Below are 23639 nucleotides of genomic sequence, written 5' to 3' on the forward strand. Positions count from 1 at the left end.
ACAATGAAGTGCCTCCATACTTTTCCACATGTAATTTATGCTATAATTGTCTAAGTGTTGCACACATCAAAAAAAAAAAAAACAGCAAAAAGATCTCATTTTGAGAAATGACAGGTTAGATAATTAGATTTTCCCTCATTAAAGGAATCACCCTTAGTGACAGACACCAGAAATGATTATATTACGTATTATATTAATATTAAAAAATATAAATCCTTCAGCAGTTTTTCAAAAGAGCCTCTTCACTAATTGCCGAACAGATACGTGGCCAGCCCCCGCCTACGGTAGAAGCATCTGAAAAATGGGATAAGGTGCTGGCTCACAGGGCCTCTTTCTAGACCTTTCCTTACACTACAGTGGGGACACCTGTGATCCCCAGCAGCTATCACTCTGCTTGGCAAATGACCTTCTCAGAGATAACCCTAAGGTCAACTCCTCTTAGAATGTATCTCTGAATTATCAAATTCCAAGTTAGTGATAGTATGGATAAAGTACTAACTGGCCTATATCTCACAGAAAATCCCTGCACGATTTCCCCTTAATTACAGAAATTAGCTTACTAACATTTTCATCCCCTTTGGGAATGTAAACATTTAGACCTTAAGAAAATGGAGTCACTAGAACATGTTCCCAAAGGATGGAGCACTTCATCTGGAGATCTGAAGGAAAAGCCTAGGCACCAGAAGTAGTCTTGCCTTGAGATAGAAGAAAGGACTATTACACTTCTCTGTCCTCCTCATGCCCTGCACACACAGAACATGACAACACTGGGCTGGCACACCTGGCAAATGGATGAGCCACTCCATCACCCAGGCCTCACCTGGACAGCTCCCGAGGCAAGTTGCCAGGATTCTCAACAGGCTTCTAGCCCGTAAGCTGCACAGCGGTTCTGAAGCCCTCTATAAACCTTTTCAAGTTTTTAACTGATAGGAACAACGTTAACAATTTCTTCTGCTGCACTGAAACTTAAAGCCTATTCTTGGAGGCACATTCTTAAGTATACTGCTGTGGTGCCCCGCCCAAGCCCCCTGCGGGACCAAGGCACTATTCCCCAGCCATGGGGAGTGTTGACTGATGAGGGTTCTTACGAGTTCTTCTCTGGAAGTGGCCCTCAGCTGAAGACAGCTGCTCTAAGGTCATGTACCCTCCCCTGGGATTAGCTCCAATCTAGGGACTGGGTGGGGTGATAGAGGATAAAGGCTGGCCCTCTTGCCTCAAGGCAGACTATTCTGAAGGGACAGCCCAGTCCCAGAGGGTCCCAGAGGTTCCAGCCACGACTGCAAAGCATTTCCACTCCTCCTCAGCTCACTGCTGCTCCTTTCGCTCCCCAGATACTGATCTTGACAGCACCCCCCTCCCTCCGGCCCCGCCTAAAGCTTCCTACCCATAAATCTTTGTCTCATAGTTTATTTCTCAGAAATTCTGACTCACGACAGTTACTTAGAATTGTTTTAGATTGTAGGCATTTTTAAATATGCCAAATAAAGACCAAATTCTTAGGCCACCTCAGGCATGCACATATTCTTCATTCATAACCAAACACCAGGGAACAAGCCCCGTGCGGATGGATCGGATGGAATGTCTGCAGAAACTCTGTCCAGCACTAAGGATGAGGGATGACCACAACAGGAGCTCTCAGAGAGCTCCAATAGCAGTACCAGGGAAATACACACCTCTGTGTACACTAACTAACCTACAATCCTAGGTGAGAAAAGCAAACACGGAAGTGTAAACAACAGTACTCTGGAAGCACAAAAGAGAGAGCAACCGAGCCTGTCTCAGGCAATCAGAAGTGTGTGCTCTGTCTTCACGCCTGAAGAGAGGGTGGCGGCGGTGGTGGCGGCGGTGGCCTCAGTGGCTCGGGGTGGGTCGTTTTTAGCAGAGAACACGGTATTTGTGAAGGCAACTGGTAAATGCTACTGGGGACGTCTAGCTCAATCAGAGCTTGCCTGAATCCTCTGGAGCTTCCTGCCCTCTGTACGTAACTGAAAATGACACCAATACCAGTGGAAAATAAGACTAGTCCAACAGAGTGCTTCCTTTGCACTTGATGACGATTTCAATGGTTTTCTGGGAAAAGGAGAGAATCAAGGAAGTTCTTCCTAAAAGCTGCTGGTACCCTACATGTGAGCTTATTTTCCCTCTTGGTCATCCAGCCATAGTGGGGAGGGAGGAGCGAGGGAAGGTGAGGATCTAAACAGGGCCAGGTAGATCAGAAAGAGCATTTTGTTCTCATGCTGAAGGGTCTGGCCCTTACCTTGTCAGTAGATGATGACAGTTACTGCAGATTTTAAGGAAGAAAGCAGCATGAGGATTAGAGGAGCTTGGTTGAGCAAGGCATCTCCTGCGCCTGCCCACACATGAGATTACGAGGGCTGAACCTAAGGCTGTGGTGGTAGATTTGAGAGATGTTTACAAGGCAGTACCTGCTGGGTCTGACACACCTAAGCTGGAGTCTAAGCCCAGCGGGTATCTAGCTGAGTCAACAATTCACTGCCCCTCCATTAGCCATGCTTCTCATCTATAAGTGAGACATCTACTTCACACATGCTTTGTAGCCCAAGTGGGTAATGGGTATAAAAGGCTCAGGGTGGCTTAGGATACCAGGCGATATGCTAAGTATTCAGCAGACATAAAGCATTACTAGCACAGTGGTGACTTCCAAATCTAAAGCAGGTAGTTTCATATGCAGTTACTGTGGGCTGCAGATTGGCTAGTCCTCTCCCCTTAGGACTATTCTCACTCTAGCGGCACCTCCCACAGACTTTGGCGACCTAGCTGAGCCGAGGACTGCCACATCCGCCACACCTGAGACTGCCTAGTGGGACAGCGGGAATCCAGGCCCCGCTCTACTGTTCTGCTTGCTAAGATGGGTGCCCTGGTGTGAGCTGCATCTGTACAGAAGGGGTAGCTTTTTCTAAAGGGCACTAAGGTGTTATCTGGACTAGCTGTGGCTGTGTCCAGGCATATGAAATCTGTCCTTCATTCTCTTTTCCTCTCTGAAACATTCAACAAAAGTTTTGTGTCCCATGTGCTACCTATCAGTGGAGGTTATTTGTCAAGAGCCCAGGCTGACTGAATGAGCTTCAAAGGCATCACGAGGAGCCCTGACTACAGAATGGCTGGGAAGGAAGAAAGGGGAAAGGGGAGAAAGTATTTATTAAGCTCCTACTATGTCCCATGAATAATATTTTTGTGATTTTTCTCTCATTCAAGTCAATGGAAAATAGGAACAGGGGCTGGGGTATATTCCTAAATGGACAGGCAAGAACCTGAGACCAGCTGGAGGAGCTAGACACAGGACCTCCAAAGGTAACATGTTCAGAAGGCTAGGAAATCTGGGGTGGGGGAGGTCACTGGTGGGGTGGCACAGCTCAGAAGAGCAAAAAGGGAAAAAGTGCTGTGCCCTTGACTTTGTTCAATGACCCAGGAGAAAACGAGAGGCATGTGTCCCCTCTCTGGTAATATTTTGTCACCTCACAGACTTGAGTGACAGACAGCAAGAGGGCTGATGTTTATGCGTTAAAAACATACATCTTGGTGTCACAGGAGAGTGAATGGAAGGTTGTAAATGAAACCCCTGGAAACAGACCTGCTCTAGTCTGACCACAGAGTCTAAGCACTGTTGGATCCAGTGCCTACATGCAAACATGTGGTTATAGAATGTCAGAGGTAATTATTAAAAAAATTTTTTTTAAATGTCTATTTAGTTTTGAGGGGGGTGCGGGGCAGAGAGAGAGGGAGACACAGAATCCAAAGCAGGTTCTAGGCTCTGAGCTGTCAGCACAGAGCCTGATGGCGGACCTCAAACTCACAAACTGTGATTAGGACCTGAGCCGAAGTCAGATGTTTAACCAAATGAGCCACCCAGACACCCCAGAAATAATTATTAAAAAAAGAAAAGATAGAGGAGTTGAGTTGGCTCTTTCAGAACTTGATTCTGAAAACCAGAGGTATTTGGAAAACAAAACAAAACAAAACAAAAACACATAACAGTGCTCCCCTCATCACTGCCACCTGAGCAGGCAGCACCCGTGAGTCCTTACGGAGCACAGGTACGGTGGTAACTTCCCACAACCAGCCCAGAAGCAGATGTTCTTTTCCTTTCTTCTCAGATAACAGGTTAAGTGACCTCCCTAGATCATCCAGCAAGGCAGTGGTGGAGGCAGAATTCAAACCTGGACCCAACTCGAGAGCCCATGCTGGGAGAGTTGTACCAGTCTGCCGGCCCATCCCCTGCCAATAAGGCTGTGCGGGGGGCACTGTCGCACATGTGACCTAAGATTAAAGACAAATGGAATGAGGTTTTTTGAAAGTAAATGGCAAATTCTGTCCTTGTTCTCAGTCCAAAAAGTCATTTATTCAATGTCTTTTGGGAATAAGTTTTCCACAAAAATGCATTTTCTAGCTAATTGATGCTTCCCCAGATTTGTTGTACGTATTGTGTTTCTCTGCCTTCTTAGAGTGATTATCCAGAACATAATGGAACTGCTTGTCCTGCTTCACGACTATCATTTCTCAACAACAAGCACAGTGGCCAACATAGGGTCATTCACGAGGATAGCTTTTGGCTTCTCAGTCTCTCCTCTCGCTCCTGTGAGTAGGCGTTCTTTGTCCCATCGTTACTGTGTCCTATTCTAATTAATTCGGCCTCTCTTTTCTTTGTTCTACCAATTTGTTGCACTAGGGCATTTGTTTTAGTTGTTTGTTCTTGAAGGTCCAGAGGGGAGTCCTCTCCCGACATGTGAGCTGGTACTGCGCTAATGTGACTTGCACGTTACTCCTCAGTTTAAAATCTATTTTTTTCCTAGAAGGAATTATAAAAAAATTAAGTGATTACCCTTAGGGAAATGGGTTGGCAGAAACCAGTGGGAGGAGTAAAGAGAGAGGTGTTTTTTTTCCCCCCCATTTAATGATTTTAATTAATTGGGATGATCAAATGTTGTATGTGTTTTAGATTTACCTTAAGAATGTCAACAGTGGTTATCTGGGCAGGGAGATTTTTGACCTCCCCCCCTCCTTTTTAAAAACAACCTGATCGATGTTATACAGTGATATCTATGTGTGGATGTACGTATGTATATATATTTGTATCTGCAACATAAATATGTACACACAAGTATAAACATTAAAAATGGTGCTGGGTGGCTCAGTTGGTTAAGCGTCCGACTTGGGCTCAGGTCATGATCTCATGGTTGGTAGGTGTGAGCCCTGCACTGGGCTCTGTGCTGATGGCTTAGAGCCTGGAACCCTGCTTTGGGTTCTGTGTCTCCTTCTCTCTCTGCCCCTTCTCTGCTCGCACTCTGTCTCTCTCTCACCCTTAAAAATAAACATTAAAATTTTTTTTAAATGGTTATGGCAATAACTTAAGAAATCTAAATTTTTTCCCTAATGATCCATTAAGTGACAATACTTGTATACTTTGGTTGGAAATTCTAAATTTTCTTTGGAAGTAACCTCTGTAAGCATGTGTGTGTTTGTGTGTGTACTCCTATTTTAAAGCTCTGCGGTTCCTAAATATCTCTTGAAAAGTTTCTGGGGCAGCCGGGCAATTTCCAAATCTAATTTCCAAGAAATTCTTTAAGTCTTCAAAAACAAATTCTCCCATGGCACATTTTTTTATGAGTACAACCCATACTGAGAGATATAAAATGGAACTTCCCAACAATTTTCCAAAAACTATTTATTGACTTAAATTGTGGGATTTCATTTTATAGTCAGTTTTTCTCCAAAAAAAAAAAAATTAAATAGAACACATATAATTGCGTGTTTAAAGGCAAAGATACAAATATAAGATCTCATGAAAAAACATAATCAAAGAATCACTGAAAGTGCTGTTATTTACTTCATTTCTTAAAACTTACTCCATTTGAAAAAACATACTTGGGAACGTCAAAATGATAGTTTCATTTCCCTTACAAGTATATCTACTCTGAAAACATTATATAGGAGAGTATAACGGGTGTGGCCCCTCTGATGAAGTTCTTCAACTTCTAATATTACTGATCCTATTAAGCATAGATTGTTAGAAAGTTTTTTTGTTGCCCCCGGTAACTATTTTGGTTGACTTTTACTTCCCCTTGCTTTTTGACACTGTGCAGGAAGTATGTTGAGGAAAACACAAAGTGACTTCTCCAAATCAGGGCAGGTTAGTCTTATTTTCTTATCATCATTGTCACTATCATCATGACATACTGAAAGCTTTTTATTATTTGGGCTCCGTGTCTCATAAAGTAGCTGGAGCCTTCCCTTTCAGACTGATACAATCTCTGTCATAGTATGGTAGGCAGGAGGAATTCTGAACTGGGTATCCAGAAAAGAGCTGGTTCCTGACTGTGTAGGCTTGCCTGGGTTATCTAATGCACAGGCTGATGCCCAAGCAACCATGTAAATAAAAAAAAAAGCAGGAAAGCCAAGAGAACAATGAGAACAGAGTTTGGGCACATAGTAAGCACTCAGTGAATAGTTGGTGAATAAATGAATAAGATGATTCTACCTATATAACACAAGTGATCTGAACAAAATGATATAACCTCCCTCTGCAAGATTCTATTAAAAATGCAAACTGTTCTTGTGGCTCTGGCCTGTAAGAAAAAATAGACTGAGCAATAGCATAGAAGCAGAAATCAGAGTAAGTCAGACAGCCTTCATCTTTCTCTTTCCATAGGTATAAATTGAGATTCCACAGCCAAGGATCTACTCTGCAGTAAACTAACTTAAAAAGTGACCAAACTAAATTTGGGATACCAAAACACTTGTTAAAAAGTTGCCAGGGGTGCCTGGGTGGCTCAGTCAGTTAAAGTGCCCAACTTTGGATCAGGTTATAGTCTCACAGCTTGTGAGTTTGAGCCCCAAGTCGTGTTCTGTGCTGACAGCTCAGAGCCTGGAGCCTGCTTCGGATTCTGTGCCTCCATCTCCGTGTCTCTCTCTCTCTCTCTCTCTCTCTCTCTCTCTCTCTCTCCCTCTCCCCTGCTCACACTCTGTCTCTGTCTCTCTCTCTCTCTCAAAAATAAATAGACATTAAAATTTTTTTTTTAAAACGTTGCCTGGGGGAGGTCAGATTTTAATTTTAGGAAATCAATTGAAGTCCTGTGAATTCTCACCATATCAGATGATCACAGTAACATTCATTTAAGAACAGTAAATGACAAAGCTTAAGAGAAATAATCTGGAGATTATCCGCACCCCTTTTTGTCCTTGCTACTGCACCCCTTTCTAATATGGATCACTTAGACACTAAGAAAGATAAACAGCAGCTCTTCATGGAATCACCAAGTTGAAAAAGCCCTTAAAGGTCAGGGTTTAATTACCTGAATACAGCCAGAAACTGTACTTGTGAAACAGAACTATATAGAAGTAAGATCTCATCCTTCTTTTGCCACAACATTTTTCAAAGAAGCCAATACACCACTCATTCTCCTAATCACAATATATTGTTTTTTGTAAATTTATAAAAAAGCACAGATATTATGAAGACATATCATTATTAGAACAGCATTTTGATACTAGGAGCATGACTATATTATGTGGATATTTTAAATTTAGGAAGATGTGATTATGAATTTTAATTAATACTGCTATCTTTTCAATCTGAATTTGAATGGAAGATTCTTAAGATTAGCTTAGGCTTCCACTTAATACAGAAATCCTCTCTACAGCACATTTTATGTAAAAGATTATATAATAAAAGATTAATGCAGCAACTTTAATATTTATACATTTAATTTAAAATTCCATAGGAGGTGATAAATGTGAATTGCTATTATTTCTGTATTCCTGAAATACAGATTTTGAACAAGCGGTTATGGTATTTAAATGTGATCTTTTTATTTTAAATCATTGCCAATTATATACGGAGATTTCTTGCACTGTTAATATGATTCATAATACAAAGCCTGTACTTAAAAACTTATTTCAAAATTAAGTTGTAATTCTTTTAGGCAAAATATAGTAAATATTTCTGGCTAGTACATATGATAATATGCATAAAAACAGCATTTAAGTCATGTAATCTGAGAACTGATTTGTCAAATACTGCCAGAGAGCACCTATGAAATAAAAAAAACAAAACAAACAAACAAAAAAACCCTCAGTGTGAGCTTCCAAATAAAGTGTAGTGTTAAAATAACCACAAAATATAGAGTGACCATATTTGGCAAGAAAAGAGGCTGGTGTAAACTTCATAAAAACCACATCACAGCCAGATTTGGCATCACCAAGGTATGACATGAGAGGGGACTCTTGTTCTAAACAACAGTGCCACTCAGCGGCTGAACAATGGTAGTGAACTGATCAACAGTATGAATGGAGGGTGGGCAAAAAGAAAAATGGAATTTTGGAGAAGGCAATGATAATACTGCAGGCAAAAAGATATACTATGTTGCCATGGTAACTGTACCTTGGAGGTCAGTTAGAGTCTGGACAGGAACAGAAACCTGAGCATCGCTTCCTGTAACTACATCGCCTGGATTTCATAAGAAAAAATAATTAGATTTCATAAAAAGGAAAAAAAATCAAGTTTACTTTTTTTCATACTTAATGTAATACTTTTATCAACCTAATTACTAAAGGTACAGTAAAACAAAATACAATCTTAGAAAAATTAATATAAAATAGTTTTTAAAGGAATTAATTTTTTAAAAGTATTTCCTAAAAGGTTTCTGTGAATATTTTTCTTCAAGAAAAAAACAAGTTTCTATTAGTCTAAAACATAAGAAACTTGAGAAATCAAATGATTTTTCTGAGCAGGTTTAATTATGCTACAAATAGTAATGTGGTTTCATATTTTCTTTCTTAAAAAAAATTCTTTATCCAAAAGTAAATATGCATTTATTACAAAGCAGGCATTTTTTTGAAACGCATTTCCTCCTACAACAGAGAGAAATTATTTTTAACTAAACTTGACACCAGTTTCTACAGTGATAAGATAAATACCTAAACAAGTTCTAATTTCATAGTTAAGTATTGAAAAGATTTCATAAGCTACCACATGTACTTATAAATGTCAACATGTAAAAATAAATCTGTGAACTGCACACCCTTTAAACTTGATATACTTATGATAGGCGAGATTTCATTCACAAATTGGACCTATGGTAAATGCTTAAAATAAAGAAGCGTTCAACTTCAAAAAATAGACAAAGGAAATAGGGAAAGAGGGCGTGCATTCTAAAAGTACAGGAGAGAAAGGAAAAGGAGAACAGGAAATTCTGTGAAGAACTTGAGGTACACTCCCATTTAGAAGGAAGACTTTTCGGTTCTCTGATTTCTTCCTTCCTGGCCAAGTTCAACATTAGGCACAGTCACTGTCAACAGAATTAATCCTCTGGCTGTATCAGCATCTGAAGGTCTAAGTTACTGTGAAATTCATAAACTAAAATCCAAGTCTTCTACAAAGACACTGTAGTTTCCAGGTTTGATAATGCAGGATTAATAGACTTGCTTGCCCTGTACCTTTCATATAATAGCAAATCAATTTTGGAATTATATAACATACCCTCAAGTGTTTTGACCACTTGCTACAATTATAATTGACAGCACAGCCAGCTTATCTGCAAATTACTGGGTTGTAATACTATCATCCCATCCATTAACAGTACATGCATTTATATATGTGTATCTATATCTCCTGTAACTGAAATAAAATCTATAAATGGGTACACACTCCAAACCAGCTTTCAACGGAACTTATCAGGTCCTGAATTTTCATAATACAGTTACCTGTCTGTTCACTGATAAATGGCATGCCTATCTTCTGTTTATTTGAAGGAGATTTTCAATTCTATGCCTGTTACCCACTTTTCTCTGCTGCTTCTGGATTACCTATTAGTGTATAATTTAGAGACTGAAAACTCATTTTAGTATTAAATATCACCAGAAAGTAGTGGAGGAATATCTGCGCCCCCTCTTCTTTCTTTCACGACCCGACTCCCAACACATACACAAACCGCACTTTGCGTTCCCAGCAACACATACATGAATTTTGGGTTTTCCATACAACTCTCATCCTACGGAAGCCTAAATGTTCGAGAGTTAACTAACCTACAAAAACCACAAGCATTTTCATCTTTACTAACAGCCATTATTCAAAGCAACTTTCAAATTTTCCGGCAGAGAACACTACAAAGGCTATTACATTCTCTCTCCTCAAAGGCCCTAAGTAGGTGACTCTGTTCTGACATAGTAAGAAGCCGTATTCCAACGCAAGCCTCCTGACAGGCTACGTACTGTGCTCACCAATCTCTGGGACCAGGTGACACAGCTGCAGATCTGTCACTGTCACAGCACAGCGGGATACTTGTGGGAAACACCAGCATAAAGAACGAATGAATGCTGGAGACGTATTTTTTCCTTGTAGCATTACCAAGTGTATCTTTACAGATGTTTGGAGCTGGGAGGCTCCCCAGGGAGCAGTCCACACCTCTTATTTCAGGGCGAGGAGACATGGTCAGAAGGCTTCAGGACTGTGCTTACGGTTCATTTCATGGGCAAGTCAGTGAGAGGGAGCAGCAACCTAGCTGGTTTCTACTTGGATCAACTGTTCTCTTCGCCTTTTACTCCGTTTCATTCAAATCCTTATGCAGGGAGGGACATTTGCAGGAATGTTTATCTTTAAGAGGAAGGTAGACAAGCTTTTCGTGATTGACACGAGGAGAATGAACCAGAAAGAAAAAGAAGAGCTGCCACACAAGGAGACGTTCTTTCAGCACGGGGATCAGTTACAAAATGCCCTAGTGATACTCATGTTCCAAGTACTTTGCTTAAGTGCTCTGTTGTCTCCTTCTAACTGGGGACTTCGTTTTCATCAGTCGTTCCATCCTCGTGCGCCTCCTTCTCACTTACTGTGATATTAATACTTGACATTTCCTTAGAGATACAACTTTATATTTCTATAGTCATTTGGCTTGGTTCCTCTGAAGATTTAAGCTACAGCATTAAGAGATTCTCTGACTCATTTGCCTGCCATCAGTTAGAATTACTACTGACTATGGCTTGTTATCAAAGCAATACTGAAATCATATTTGGTTAGAACAATAAAACAGTACAATTAAGAAATATTGAAAATAACATTCATTTCCATTCTGAAAGTGGGCATGTCTCCTGGCATTAAAATACATTTACAATGTGTTAATGATTTGAAGTCTTCTTTTCTTTCAATCATGTGTGACAACTCTACATTGAAAAGAAAAGAATGTAGTTTTACACGAGACATTCCTGTGTAAGGCAAACTCAATATTCTAACAGAAACTTATATACTAACTATACAAAGTCTAATACTTCATATAGGCAATGGTAGATAATACCCTGTAACTGACGGAAGAATAAACATGCACACACTCGTTAGTGAATTCAATACTCATTATTTTTGTGCCATTGGGGAATAAAGTCCACTTAAGTCTGCCAGCTTAAATGCCAAGAATTTAAAATTTTTAACAATTTTAGATGCAATCTTCTTAAATAGAGTGTATGGGAACATGGTTTAAGGTCTTCTAACTGATTCAATATTACTGTGGTTGCTGTCAACACCGGTCATCGAACACGGCTAGAACAAGGGTCCCTTTAAGATGTGAATGAGGCATGGGTCAGGATATTTGTGCCCTGACAACTGAATGGCCACAGGCTCTGTGCTTTGTGAGGTCTTAGGATTGAATTCTGTAGATTTTCTGCCATCATGTTCCTATTTCTTGCTTCTATAGTATAGACAGCAGAGTCCCACCACTAAAAATAAATGCAGCTGTTTCTAATCTGCTGTGAACAGGGGCACTTAATATATAGGTCTCTGAAAAGAGTGGAAAATAAGAGCATAAAGGTTCTGAGTAGGAACCTGAAGGGCTCTCCTACGAGTTAAATACATGCGGGAGACGAAGCACCAGAAAAGCCCGGAAACAGACCACACACTTACTTGAGGCTGGGTGGCAAGAGCGCCCCTCACTCGTAGCAGCACCAGCAGCGGCCCTGCTCGCCAAATGAGAGCTTTGGATCTGGTGGTCTCCCAGGTCTCCTCTGCTCTAGCATTCTAAGGCTCTAAATTGTAGGGCCTGGACTCACAGACTGACTTTGGCTGCTAGAGATTCTGTTTAGCCTTCCCCGTAAGGGTACAGTTCATATTGCTCATGGGTAAAGCAGCTGGATGAGCGACCGCAAGCCTAGGGGCAGCACGCTTTCTTCAAACCGGCTGCGCAGATGGATGCTACGACCAGTGAAGCCCATGCTCTTGGAACGTCCCATTTCAGACTATACACCATTACACGTTAGCAGAGATCGCATCAACTGCTTTCAAGTTCTGTGTTGTGATAGTCTGTGCCATACTCTACGGGCATCCAGAGGACTCGAATGCAAGTATCCTAGGATATAGATGCTAAAGAAGTACCTTAACAAATTACTTCATAAAATGGTCTTATTAAAAACGATACAGGATCTGATATTCCAACTGAAAAAAAAAAACGAATCTAACAGATTTTTAAAAATTAGGTTTTGCATTAATTTCTATCTCTAGGAAGTTGGTTCCTCACAGGCAGGTGAGGAAATCCCAGGCTATACTGTGAGCGTTTCGTTCGATTTATTACGATTGTTTCCTTACCTTTGTTCAATTGCACTGGCATGCTTTCCGATTTCATCAGTCTCTGCTGCTGCTGCTGCTGCTGCTGCTGCTGCTGCAGGGGATGCCTGGGGACCTCTGCCAGGGTCCTGGTGGGAGGCACAGCAGTGGAGGAGCCTCCACTACTGCCCGCTGGTACAGGGCCACCCGCACTGCCTGGGGCCATTGCTGGAGAAATCAACTTTCTTCCAAAATTTATCAGGCTATTAGAGACCTTATTTATATTCAAGGGAGCACCTTTGACGTTGGCCCTGTAGAAAAAAAATTAGGTGGAGAAACATTACTTAAATTAGAGGACAACTCTATGTCACATATTCCAATTGGTATAAAAACACATCTTACCTGCTTGAAAAAGGCCATTTACTGGAACAGCTACACAAAGCGAAAGTGAAAATGTAAAAGTGATCACAAAATAATACAACAATAAGGTTCTTTGAGGTGGCTTATGGAAAATAGTCTTTTTACTGTTCGTTCGTTCATTCATTCATTCATTCATTCATTCATTCATTCAACAAATGGGGCCTATTTTGTGCTAACACTGTGCTCGGTTCTGGGGATGCAGTTGTCCACAGCAGACGTAGTTCCCTTCCTGGAGTTTTCAGTGTAGTAGGGAAGAAATATATTAAATAATCGCGTAAAAAAAGCATGGTTAAAGCCTGTGATAAGGACTCTAAAGGAGACGTCCAGGGCTCAGCAAGCCTTGGATAGAAGGCTTGAAATGAAGCCGACAGCAGATTTCCCACAAGCCCTGGCATGTGGGTATTAGGCCACATTTAATCTGATTTTGAAAAATAAACGTGTCTGAGAGTCACAAAGTAAATTCAATAAAAGCTGTACAGAATCGCCCAGTTCCTGAGAATTGCAAGTTGCCCTCACCACCCCGACCATCCCGGCTCTCCACATCCTCCTTCCCCACTGCCCTGCTTCACTTTTCCTGATGGCACTACATACATATTCTATTTGATGGGTTATTATTTGTTCATCTCCTCCAATCCCGAAGATAAGGGGTTCTGGTCTGTCTGCTATGCTGCTGTTGCCTAGTGTATAACAGGTGCTTTATAAATATTTGTTAAAAGGGAGCTGCACGTCCAGGTAGCTGAAGTCTTTCCACCTCTACAGTGAAGAGTCCCGGCTCCTAGCGATGGCCAGCCTCTCTCACTGTGCTCTGGATTCCAAGCTCTGACCTTCTGAGATCGTTGCCCTCGCACCTTCCTCTCCTGAATCATTTTCTCCTTCTCTGTAGTGGCATTCCCATTAGCATACAACCATGGTGTGTGTGTGTGTGTGTGTGTGTGTGTGTGTGTGCGCGCGTGTGCATGCTCACACAAGCGCCCTTGCTAACTTATCCTGTGAACCCTCATCTCTTCCTAGTTACCATCCCACTTCTCCTCCTTCCTCATGACATATTTTTTCAAAAAGCTGTCTTATGTGCTACTTCTGCTTCTTCGGTCCTAGGCCCACTCAGGTCTGGTTGTGGCCTCCTTGCCAATGTGCAAAAACTACTCCTCCTAGTCATGGATGACCTCCACAGTGCAGAGCTGAAGGCTCACTCTTATTTTATTCTACCCTTGTCAATGGTTGACCCCCTTACCCGCCGCTCCTCTCATACACTTCCTCGCTCGGCTGCCATGGTTTGCCAGCACCTGTGTGACAGCCATCTGGCAAACAGAAGACCCCAAGTAAACATTTGTCAACTGAATGACTACCTCCCAGATGATTCGTAATCTTGAAGTATCTCAGGGGTATTATCTTGAAGACCAGTTACGATTATAAATTATTTTAGTTGCAGGAGGTAGTCCCACTCCACAACAATACCAAAGTTTGTATTTTTATTGCCCAAATCATTAGTAGAAGCTTATTTTCTCACATTTTGCTTCTTTTTTCCATAAAAGTAGGAGATCGAAAATCAAGTTTGAGGGATACATTTACTTGATTTAACTTGAATTTTACTATCATTTCCTTCTCTCAGATCTACCTGACAGCTCTTACATAGTAATTCTCCTACATTTTATAGAACAGCTGTATCCTTGGCGTTGCTAGATACAGCTCTAAGATAGAACTGATCCATAGTCCTATAATAAAAGAGAACACTATGCTTCTTCCTTTCATCAAGTTTTTCTTTAATGGTACTCGCTAATATTATGGGCTACATATCGGCGACTTACATTACTTTGGAGCTAGGACAAATCATATTTAAAACCTGGAATTCGGCTTTATAAGAGAAAGAGTTGCTCATTTACAACTCAACGAAATGTGAAAAAAATTTTCAAATGATTCTTTTTGTATCAAGTTATATCTTTAAGAACTGAGCTATTTCATGCCCTTCCAAAAATTGTTGAAAATAACATTTCCTAATGGAGATAAGGATATATCGTGATTATACACCACTTACTTCCAGTTTCCCGCTGCTTCCTAATGAAGTACGGCATTCTCAATTTACAGACACTACAGCTTAGCAACAGAGAAGGCACTCAATACATGTTTATTGAAAAATAAATGAAGGAAATGAAAAGAACTCGTAAGTTGTGGATTAGGAAGGCATTCACCTCTGGCACTGTATTTCACTCAGCAGCCTGCATGCAATCCCATGTCTTGTTGCATTTTAGTTTTGCTTGTTTGAAGGCAAGATTCATAATTCACAGATATGAAGAAGTTAAAATGTTGTTACCCTTTTTTATGAACAAAAATGTACTAGTCAAATTCCCATACTGCCAGCTGTAAAATTTATATGTTGATAAAAGTACTAAGAAACTGCTAGAGCATTATCAAGAGAATATGGTTAATGCATCTTCATTAGTACTAATAAGCACAAAAAACATAGATCAAGCTCATGCCGAGCAATTTTTCATCTGAATACCTCTTAAAAGGGGATGAACGCTGTTTTCCTTTTTTGAGTATTTTTTGTTTTTAACCAACTTCCCCCCTCATTCACTACCCACTGCTTCCAGAAGAATATTTTCTTCTCAAAACAACTATTGAAGGTGACTCTTCAATTATTACAGATATAAACAACTGTAAAACATGTACTTCTAGGACAAACATGCTGTCCATAGTGTGTTTGTTTTTCAGGATGATAATTTTTTGGCCAAAGGTAGCTAAACACAGATCTTAAATATCTGTAGCAGCATTCTTTACTGGCTGTGATGTACGTTATTAAGTCATGTGTGCTGAGTCAATGAAAATTACTGCGTTTGTCAGAGATCTGATGGACATTGAGTACTGGGTTGGATTAACAATGGAGTGTAACGTGTAAACACTGTTGAAATAAATAGTAAGAGGACTCTGGAGTTAACAAGGCATTATATAAGTCTAATGAGTAACTAATTTTGTGTAATCAAAGTCTTTCATTATTACTATTTACTACATACTCTTATTAAGTAATAAAAATAGTACCATATAGGAGGGATTGTCTTCAAATTGTTGCCAAGACCCTACTTTCTGCACAGCCTCATTTAGCAGGTTAAATCAGTAGCGATGGGACACTTACCTGAAGATTCAAGAGTCATCAAAACAACTGCATCAGAACCCAACCTGGCTTCACTGTTGGGCCCCTTTGGTTCACTTTCTAAAACTGGGTGACTCTTGCTGCCTCTTGCCACCCACCTGATCTCTTACCGCCTGACTTTCTAACCCACGCTCTCCTGAAAGAGCTTCTAGTGTTTCCAATGTCTTCTTAACTGCCAGAGGCATGAGCTGTTTTCATTCAACTTCTAAAACTTTTCTAAAGCTTAAAAAAACCAACCAACCAAACAAACCAAAAACCCAGAACATTATCACATGATCACGTTTGTAAAAACTCTCCACAGCCACGGAGATTTTCCTCTCCTGTTATGCAAGCTTTGACACCACCTCAGGCTTTCTTCCTTTCTACCTATGGATTTGTTTTTCAGGTCTGATATTAAGTATCTAATATTTACTTAACTCCTTTTTCAATAAAATTTTGTTACATGCTTGTTTATATTTTTGTCAAAGGAAGAGTTTTCCATTTATTTGTAATTATTTTTCTCAATATGCTAGTTTATATTTTTCTTATTATTTCCTTTCTGTGTTCCCAAAGGTTGAATGCTTGGTTCGTTCATCCACTCATCCATTCATTCACTTGTTCAGTTCCCTCTCTTTCCCAATAAAAGCATTTAAAGATATACATTTGCATCTGATTATAGCAACAGCATCACAGTTTTTCCCACACGTTTTCTAAATAGTCCATTGGCTCAATTGTTATTTAGGTACATTTTAAAGTTTCAGATGGCTGGGTTTGTTTGTGTTTAAATATAATACCCAATTTGTTGTACTGAATAGAAATAGAAGTATCAGAAGACTGAAAGTGGGGAAACTGTTCTAATTTTTCAGAAGGATTGTAGAGACCACGAACCAGAAAATGGACTGGCTTATTAAAATTTTTTTTCCTAATTACTTGAAAATGGTTGTAGTCTCTCACAAGTAGCCAGTATGGGTCACTAAAAACAAGTCATTCTAAGGCAACTTTATTTCTTATCTGAGGTGTTAAAGTCTGTAAGATTTACCAAGGTATGTCAGTGCCGTGGATAGAATGAAAGATAATGCATCCTCAGTTATAGTTGGAGAACTGTACCTCAAGTTTATTGTTGAATGTTCTAGCACCCACCAAAGACTTCTGGTGATGACATGTGTCTCAGACTTGGTTCACAGACCTGCTCACCAGTCCTTTTTATAAGCTCATAATCTTCCTTCCATCAATGAGCTGCATAACTGGGGAGAGTTATGTAGCCTGCTCTCTGCACTGAAGTTTCCTTATCTTTAAGACAAGGGGGCTGGATTATTGATATTTTGGGTTCCTTTTAGATAGAAAATTCTATAATTTTGTGACTGGAAAGAGAACAAGTGCTTACTGAATTTGAGACTAAAGGCCTGCAGAGACACCTAATCTATTAGACAAAGGAATCAAAATATAAAATACTCTCAACAGGCTAGCATGAGAAATGAATTAAACAGATAAAATTTAACAAAGATAAATAGAATCTTAAGCACTTAGGTTAAACCTTTTTATAACTGCACATTACACACAGAATAGAGAGGCATGGGTTAACATGAGTTCACATTAAAACAACAACAACAACAACAACAACAACAACAACAACAACACCCAAACATTAGTGTTTTAGTTTGGTCTGCTAGGCTAATCTGAGCCCACAGGGACACTGCTGAAGAAAAGTAAGATTCTTAGCCTGTGTTAATACTAAATGAGTGAACTTTTGGTTTCCAGTCTGGCATGTAACAAGCTTGGAAGTTTCCATTTTGTCCTAACAACCAGAAAGAGTTGAATAAATTGAAAAAAAAAAATCAACAAATTTTTCTTAGATCCATAGCGTAAACTGCTGTCCCCAAATCAGACAGACTGACAGGTGACTACAGAGAATCACAACTTCCTGGAGCAGAGACCCATAGGAAGCAGCGCTGGAGTAGGGAGATATGAAGTACAATTGACAAATCTTACTAGGGGCTCAATGGGGACCAATCTGACAGATAAAAACTCCGAGAGGGACCCAGTCTTGAGGGGGTAGCCCACACTCCTGAGTTTTATCTACTGGAGTTCTACCGATGGGAGAAAAATTGTGCATCCAACAGGTGGAATGGAAGGGAACCATTTTGAAATACATCTGAACATTCTGTTTTTCTCAACAAAGTCTGCCCTCAGGAGAAATCATTCAACCCAAGTCTAACCTGCTGAGGTTTTATCAGAGCTTAACTGACCTGGAGGAAGGGAAATACCCAACCTCACACCCCTCTAGTCACCCTGTCCCACCCACGTTGGGGAGGCGGATGAGAGGCATGTGTGTTCACAGTCTGAAGGCACAGGCTCACAAAAAGACTGACCCCTAATCACAGGACTATAGAATGGTTCTTCTCCTCCCACACCTTATCACCACATTACTGTAAGTCCATTTACAGCAGTTCCTTTTACCCACTACATATATCCAACTATCACAAAAAATTTATATAAGACTTACTGAAAAAAAGTAGAAAGACACAGTTTGAAAAGACAGAGCAAGCATCAGAATCAGATTCAGATATAGCCAGCTCTATCTGTTGGAATTACCAGACTGGGAATTTAAAAGAACTATGATTAAAATGCTAAGGGCTCTAATGGATAAGGTGGACAGCATGCAAGAACAGGTGGGAAATGTCAGCAGAGAAAAGAAAATTCTAAGAAAGAAAGAAAAAAAGAATGAAGATTAAAAAAAAAAACCTATAACAAATGAACAGTGTCTTTCATAGGCTTATTAGTAGACTACACACAGGCAAGGAAAGAGACTATACACACTCTTGAGGTTGAGGAGGTTTTAAAGGAAATTCCCCAAACTGAAAAGCAAACACAAAAATGACATAAAGAAAATCACAGAAGAGAATATCCAACTGTGGGATAACTATAAAAGGTATAACATATGCATAATGAGAATACCAGAGGAGAAGAGAGAAAGAAAGGAACAGAAGCAATATCTGAAACAATAGCAACTGAGAATTTCCCCAAATTCACGTCAGACACCAAACCACAGTTCTTGAAGGAAGCTTCAAGAACACCTGGGAGGATGAATGCCAAAAGAACTACACCTAGGCATGTAATTTTTAAACTATATAAAATCACAGATAGATAAATCCTGAAAGAAACCAGAAGAACAAAACACTTTACCTATGCAAGAGCAAAGATAACCAACTTGTTGGAAACCATGCATGCAAGAAGAGAATGGAGTGAATATTTAAAATACTGAGAGAAAAAGCCCCGCCAACCTAGAATTCTGTTCCCTGTGAAATTATCCTTCAAAAGTAAATATGGTATCTCTATGTAGTAAATATATATTATCTTTAATAGTAATATAAATATGTGACTAAAAATACTAGGTGAGTGCCTACATGGCAGAAGCTAACTGCACAACTATGGCAGACAGCTTTCGCTGAGGCATTAATGTCTGGCAGAACTGAGTTGTGTCTTTATAAAATGGAGTAGAACAGTGGGGAGGTATGAAAATTATGCTGCGAGAGGAATGGCTTAAAAAGCTGGGGGGCGAGTCTTATAATATCATGGGAGCTGTCATGGGGGAAAGGAGTCCTTTTGGCATGGCTTTAGAAAACGAAATGTGTTACGAAAGTTACAGAAAACAGTTCAAAAGCTGTAACACAGGAAATCCTTTCTAATGTTTTAACAGGCTCTATTTAAAATAATAAGTGTTCCAATTCTGGAACTGTGTAAGAGATTGGAAAATCACCTTCAGACACTGTGGCTTCCTAGTCTTGGCCTGGGTGAGACATAGGCTTAAATGAAAGGCCCTTTCCAGCTCTAGGGATTTATAATCTGCAGTGTCAAATGGCTTCCACCACTATATTCATTCATTACATTGTTGAAAGGACAGGACCAAATGAGAGGCCTGTACACTAGTCTAGGCCCTTGAGGAATGTTGACCAAACCCCATCTCCAAGCTTAGGGGCCTGTTTGCCCTGCCTCCTTATCTCTACCTTCTGTTTCTATTCTGTTCTTTTTGCCCCTCCTTCTTCCTCCACGTTCACTGTCCGTTCAAGATGCTATTCTTCCCCCTGCTCTTTCATTTGTTTCACAGTCTCCTTTTCTATCATTTTCTCACCTCACTGTACCTTTTTTTCCACCATAAAAAACACAGAACTTATTTTAAAATTATTTTCTTAAGTGCAAAGCGTAGTTGGAAAAAGTAAATATGAATATGTGACTTTGGTTTTTAGATAGAAACAATATTCTCTTTCCATCTGTGCTATCTTTCTAGAAATCTACATTAGTGACCTACCCTCAATGGATTACGGTTCATATTTATTTCTTTCATGCTTATAGACATAAATATTTTATTTGGAAATTCAAAACAGCTGTCAGGGTTGCAACATAGTACTTTTCAAGATGATTCTAACACCTGAGCTAATTTATGGTGTACTTTTGTTTACAAATTCTGTGAGTTGAAGACTTCAAATTCTATAAAATGAATTGGTTTCTACCTTTCTTAATTCTTTATCTTTAAAGTTGAGAGTAGCAAATTTGCTTCAATGAAAGACATCTATATGTAATTCTAAATTTGTTTGCCATATTGTGAGGTTTCTATTGTCTTAGAAAACAAACTATCTCCACATCTCAAAGAACTCTAGATTTGATAGGTCTTTATTAAAACAAGATGATAAAAGTTAGTTTGCTATTACTTATTCCTTAGGAGTCTGACTTTTGAGTGAAATGTACTCCTTTCATCTATAAGGCTGTGATTATTTTGCACGTGGAAGATACATTTTTGTTACTGTGTCATGAAGCAAAAGGAGTAGTGCTTTTAGGGATAAAAAGGCTGGCCTAATGCATGGTTGGATATAAGCTAGCCTATAGGGGGCTTACCTAATTAGGTCTGAACACCGTTCATAACATTTGTCAAACTAACATAAGAATAATAAATATGTATTGATTGCTGTGTATACAATCATTAGATAAACTCTCTAAGACTTATCTATAGAAATAAAAATTGAGGTTTCTATATCATACCGTTAGTCACACTGTTGCTTCATGCTTACATGACAGAGCTCTAATTAAAAAAACAAAAAAACAAAAAAACCCCAAAACACCTTGAGGGATAGCAAGCCTGGGTGAGCTTCCCTAGCGGCAGCACTTATCACATGTTGCCATATATTGCTACTGGGAGACTTAAGCACTCCACTGGGACTGGACAGTTGGAAACTTGTACCTAGTTTCTCCTACTAGACTACAAACTTTTTCCTTTCCTGATTTCAGTCTGTATCCTTTTGTCATAACACACAGTACCCATGAGTGGAACAGCTGTGCAGAGTGCTGTGAGTCCTAGTGAGTCACTAAGCTGAGGAGGGTCTGGGGACCATCAAAAATGGAGACTAAAGGGAGGCAAAGATTTCTCAGGTAGGAAACAAAATGCACTAGCCATAAAAGAAGAAACTGAAAGAAGAAACTTCACTGAAATAAAATTTTCCTGATCATCTAAAGACATCATTAAGAAAATGAATAGACAAGCCATACACTAGGGAGTAATATTTCTAGTACACATATCTGACAAAGAATCCTATCCAGAATATATAAGGAATTCCTAGAATTAAAAAAAACCCAAATAACCCATTGAAAACAGGTAAAAAAAAAACTTGAAATAACACTTTATAAAAGAAGACCTATATATCAGTGATATGTTATGAAAGATGCTCAACATCATTAATCAGCAGAAAAACGCAAGCCATAAGAGATACCATTTTCATATCAACTGGAGTAAACAAAATAAAAAAGACTGACAATAGCAAATGTTGGCAAGGATGCACAATTACTAATGTTATACAATGATGTACAAGAATGCAAGCAATTGGAAACCCCATATATTCTTAATGGGAGTAGAAAAAGATACAGTTACTTTCAAAACAGGTTGTTTTGAAACAGGTAGTTTCTTATGAAGTTAAACATTCATCTATCGTATAGAGCAATTTGTGTTTACCTAAGAGAAAGAAAACCATACATCTATAAACAACACTAACAACAAACAACAGCATCAAAACACTTGTAGAGAAATGTTCATAGCAGCCTTATTCATAATACTCCAAATCTTGAAATAACTCAGTCAACGAGAGAATAAACAACTTGCTGTATGTTCATATGATAGAATACGACTCAACAATCCAAAGGAAGGAACGGATACATGGAATATGGGTGAACTGCAAAGACATCATGCTGAACGAAAATAAAAGCTAGATACAAAAGAGTGCACACTGCCTGGTTGTATTTATATGAAGTTCATGAAAAGGCGAAACCAACATATACTGTAACAGAAATCAGACAGTGGTTGTCTCGGGATGAGTGGTTGCAAATGACTGTAAAGGGATACGAGGGAACTCTCAGGTGAAAGAAATGTTCATGCCAGATATATTGTTTTGGATGGAGGTTACATGGGTATACACAACTGTCAAAACTCATCAGATAGAATACTACGGATCTGTGTACTGGTACAAATTATGCATAAATTTTTTAAAAAAGGAGAAAAATCTATTTACTCTGGATTAGATAGGAGACAGTGTTAGCAATTTATCTAAATTGGTTGGGTAGTAACAACTCTTTGATATGACAGAAAGAGCACTTCAGACATAGATGTGCTTATAAGCACAAACTTTTAGTTATTTGAGCACAAAAGTATCACAAAGTTACGTTTATATAGAAATCAGAGTTCTCTGACATTCTAATTAGCCAATTAACTACTAATACTGATAACCATGGACTTCTTGGCTTTATAGCTTGGGGAATATTATTAGCAATTATTTCTTTACCATATTTTAGCAATAAAATAATTCTGAACAATTGTAGTCATTATGTAAGTAAATATAATAAAGCCTAATTTAAAAAATTTTGTTGACCATGTAAAATGGAAATTGTTGAGGAGAATTTTATCATGTCTTTTAGGTATTCAAAACTGTATTTATTTACCTAATCATTAAACTAAAATATTTACTAACCATTATAAATAGTACCGAGTACAGTGCTAGGAATATGAGGATTCTAAGATGTGGCTCGTGACATCAATATGAGTTATTCTACAACTGAAGCTAAAAAGCACTCATTTCACTAATACTTAAATTTGTTCTTTGTGGCAGGTATTGAAGCAACACCAATGAATGAGACAGATGTGGTCACTGCTCTCATGATGTTCGTCATATTCTAACGTAAGATTGTTGGAAGGATCCTTGTGCTTCCTGGAACCCTGCACTTTCTCAGGACATTCTAGTGAGGCCAGACCTGGAGAGGAAGGAGCCCTTCTAAGCTGAGGCAGATCCTAACCCCAAGGAGAGATGCAGAATTATTAGTCACCAGGCATTCCTAGGGTAAGAATGGATTGGATGCCATCACGCTTTAGTCACATGGAGCCCAGCTAAGGAATGTGGGATGCATCTTAAGAGCTCAGGGTACTCTCTTTATTAGAATCTTCTTTCCCTGGAGCCTCGCTTCCTCTAGGATCTCATGTAGGGTTTCTGGCAAGAGGCCTTCTGCAGAAGGCCCATCTACCAG

The 23639-nt window shown here is 39.4% G+C and overlaps 1 protein-coding gene across 11 annotated transcripts in view; it reads right to left on the reverse strand.

Annotated features, from left to right (window-relative positions):
- The window catches only part of TBC1D5 (TBC1 domain family member 5), a 533248-nt gene that overhangs the window by 57260 nt on the left and 452349 nt on the right, over nucleotides 1–23639 (reverse strand). For 9 of the 11 annotated variants that reach the window (XM_019435515.2, XM_019435530.2, XM_019435508.2 and 6 more), the window contains 2 exons: nucleotides 12581–12849; nucleotides 8399–8464 (listed from right to left, as the gene is read on the reverse strand). In XM_019435515.2, the coding sequence (XP_019291060.2) occupies nucleotides 8399–8464; nucleotides 12581–12849 (335 nt within the window). The remainder of the gene's footprint in view (nucleotides 1–8398; nucleotides 8465–12580; nucleotides 12850–23639) is intronic. The other 2 variants (XM_019435578.2, XM_019435587.2) reach the window with 1 other exon arrangement.

Source organism: Panthera pardus, unplaced genomic scaffold (assembly GCF_024362965.1).
Source record: "Panthera pardus isolate Hobbes unplaced genomic scaffold, ASM2436296v1 HiC_scaffold_16, whole genome shotgun sequence".
Lineage (NCBI taxonomy): Eukaryota > Metazoa > Chordata > Mammalia > Carnivora > Felidae > Panthera > Panthera pardus.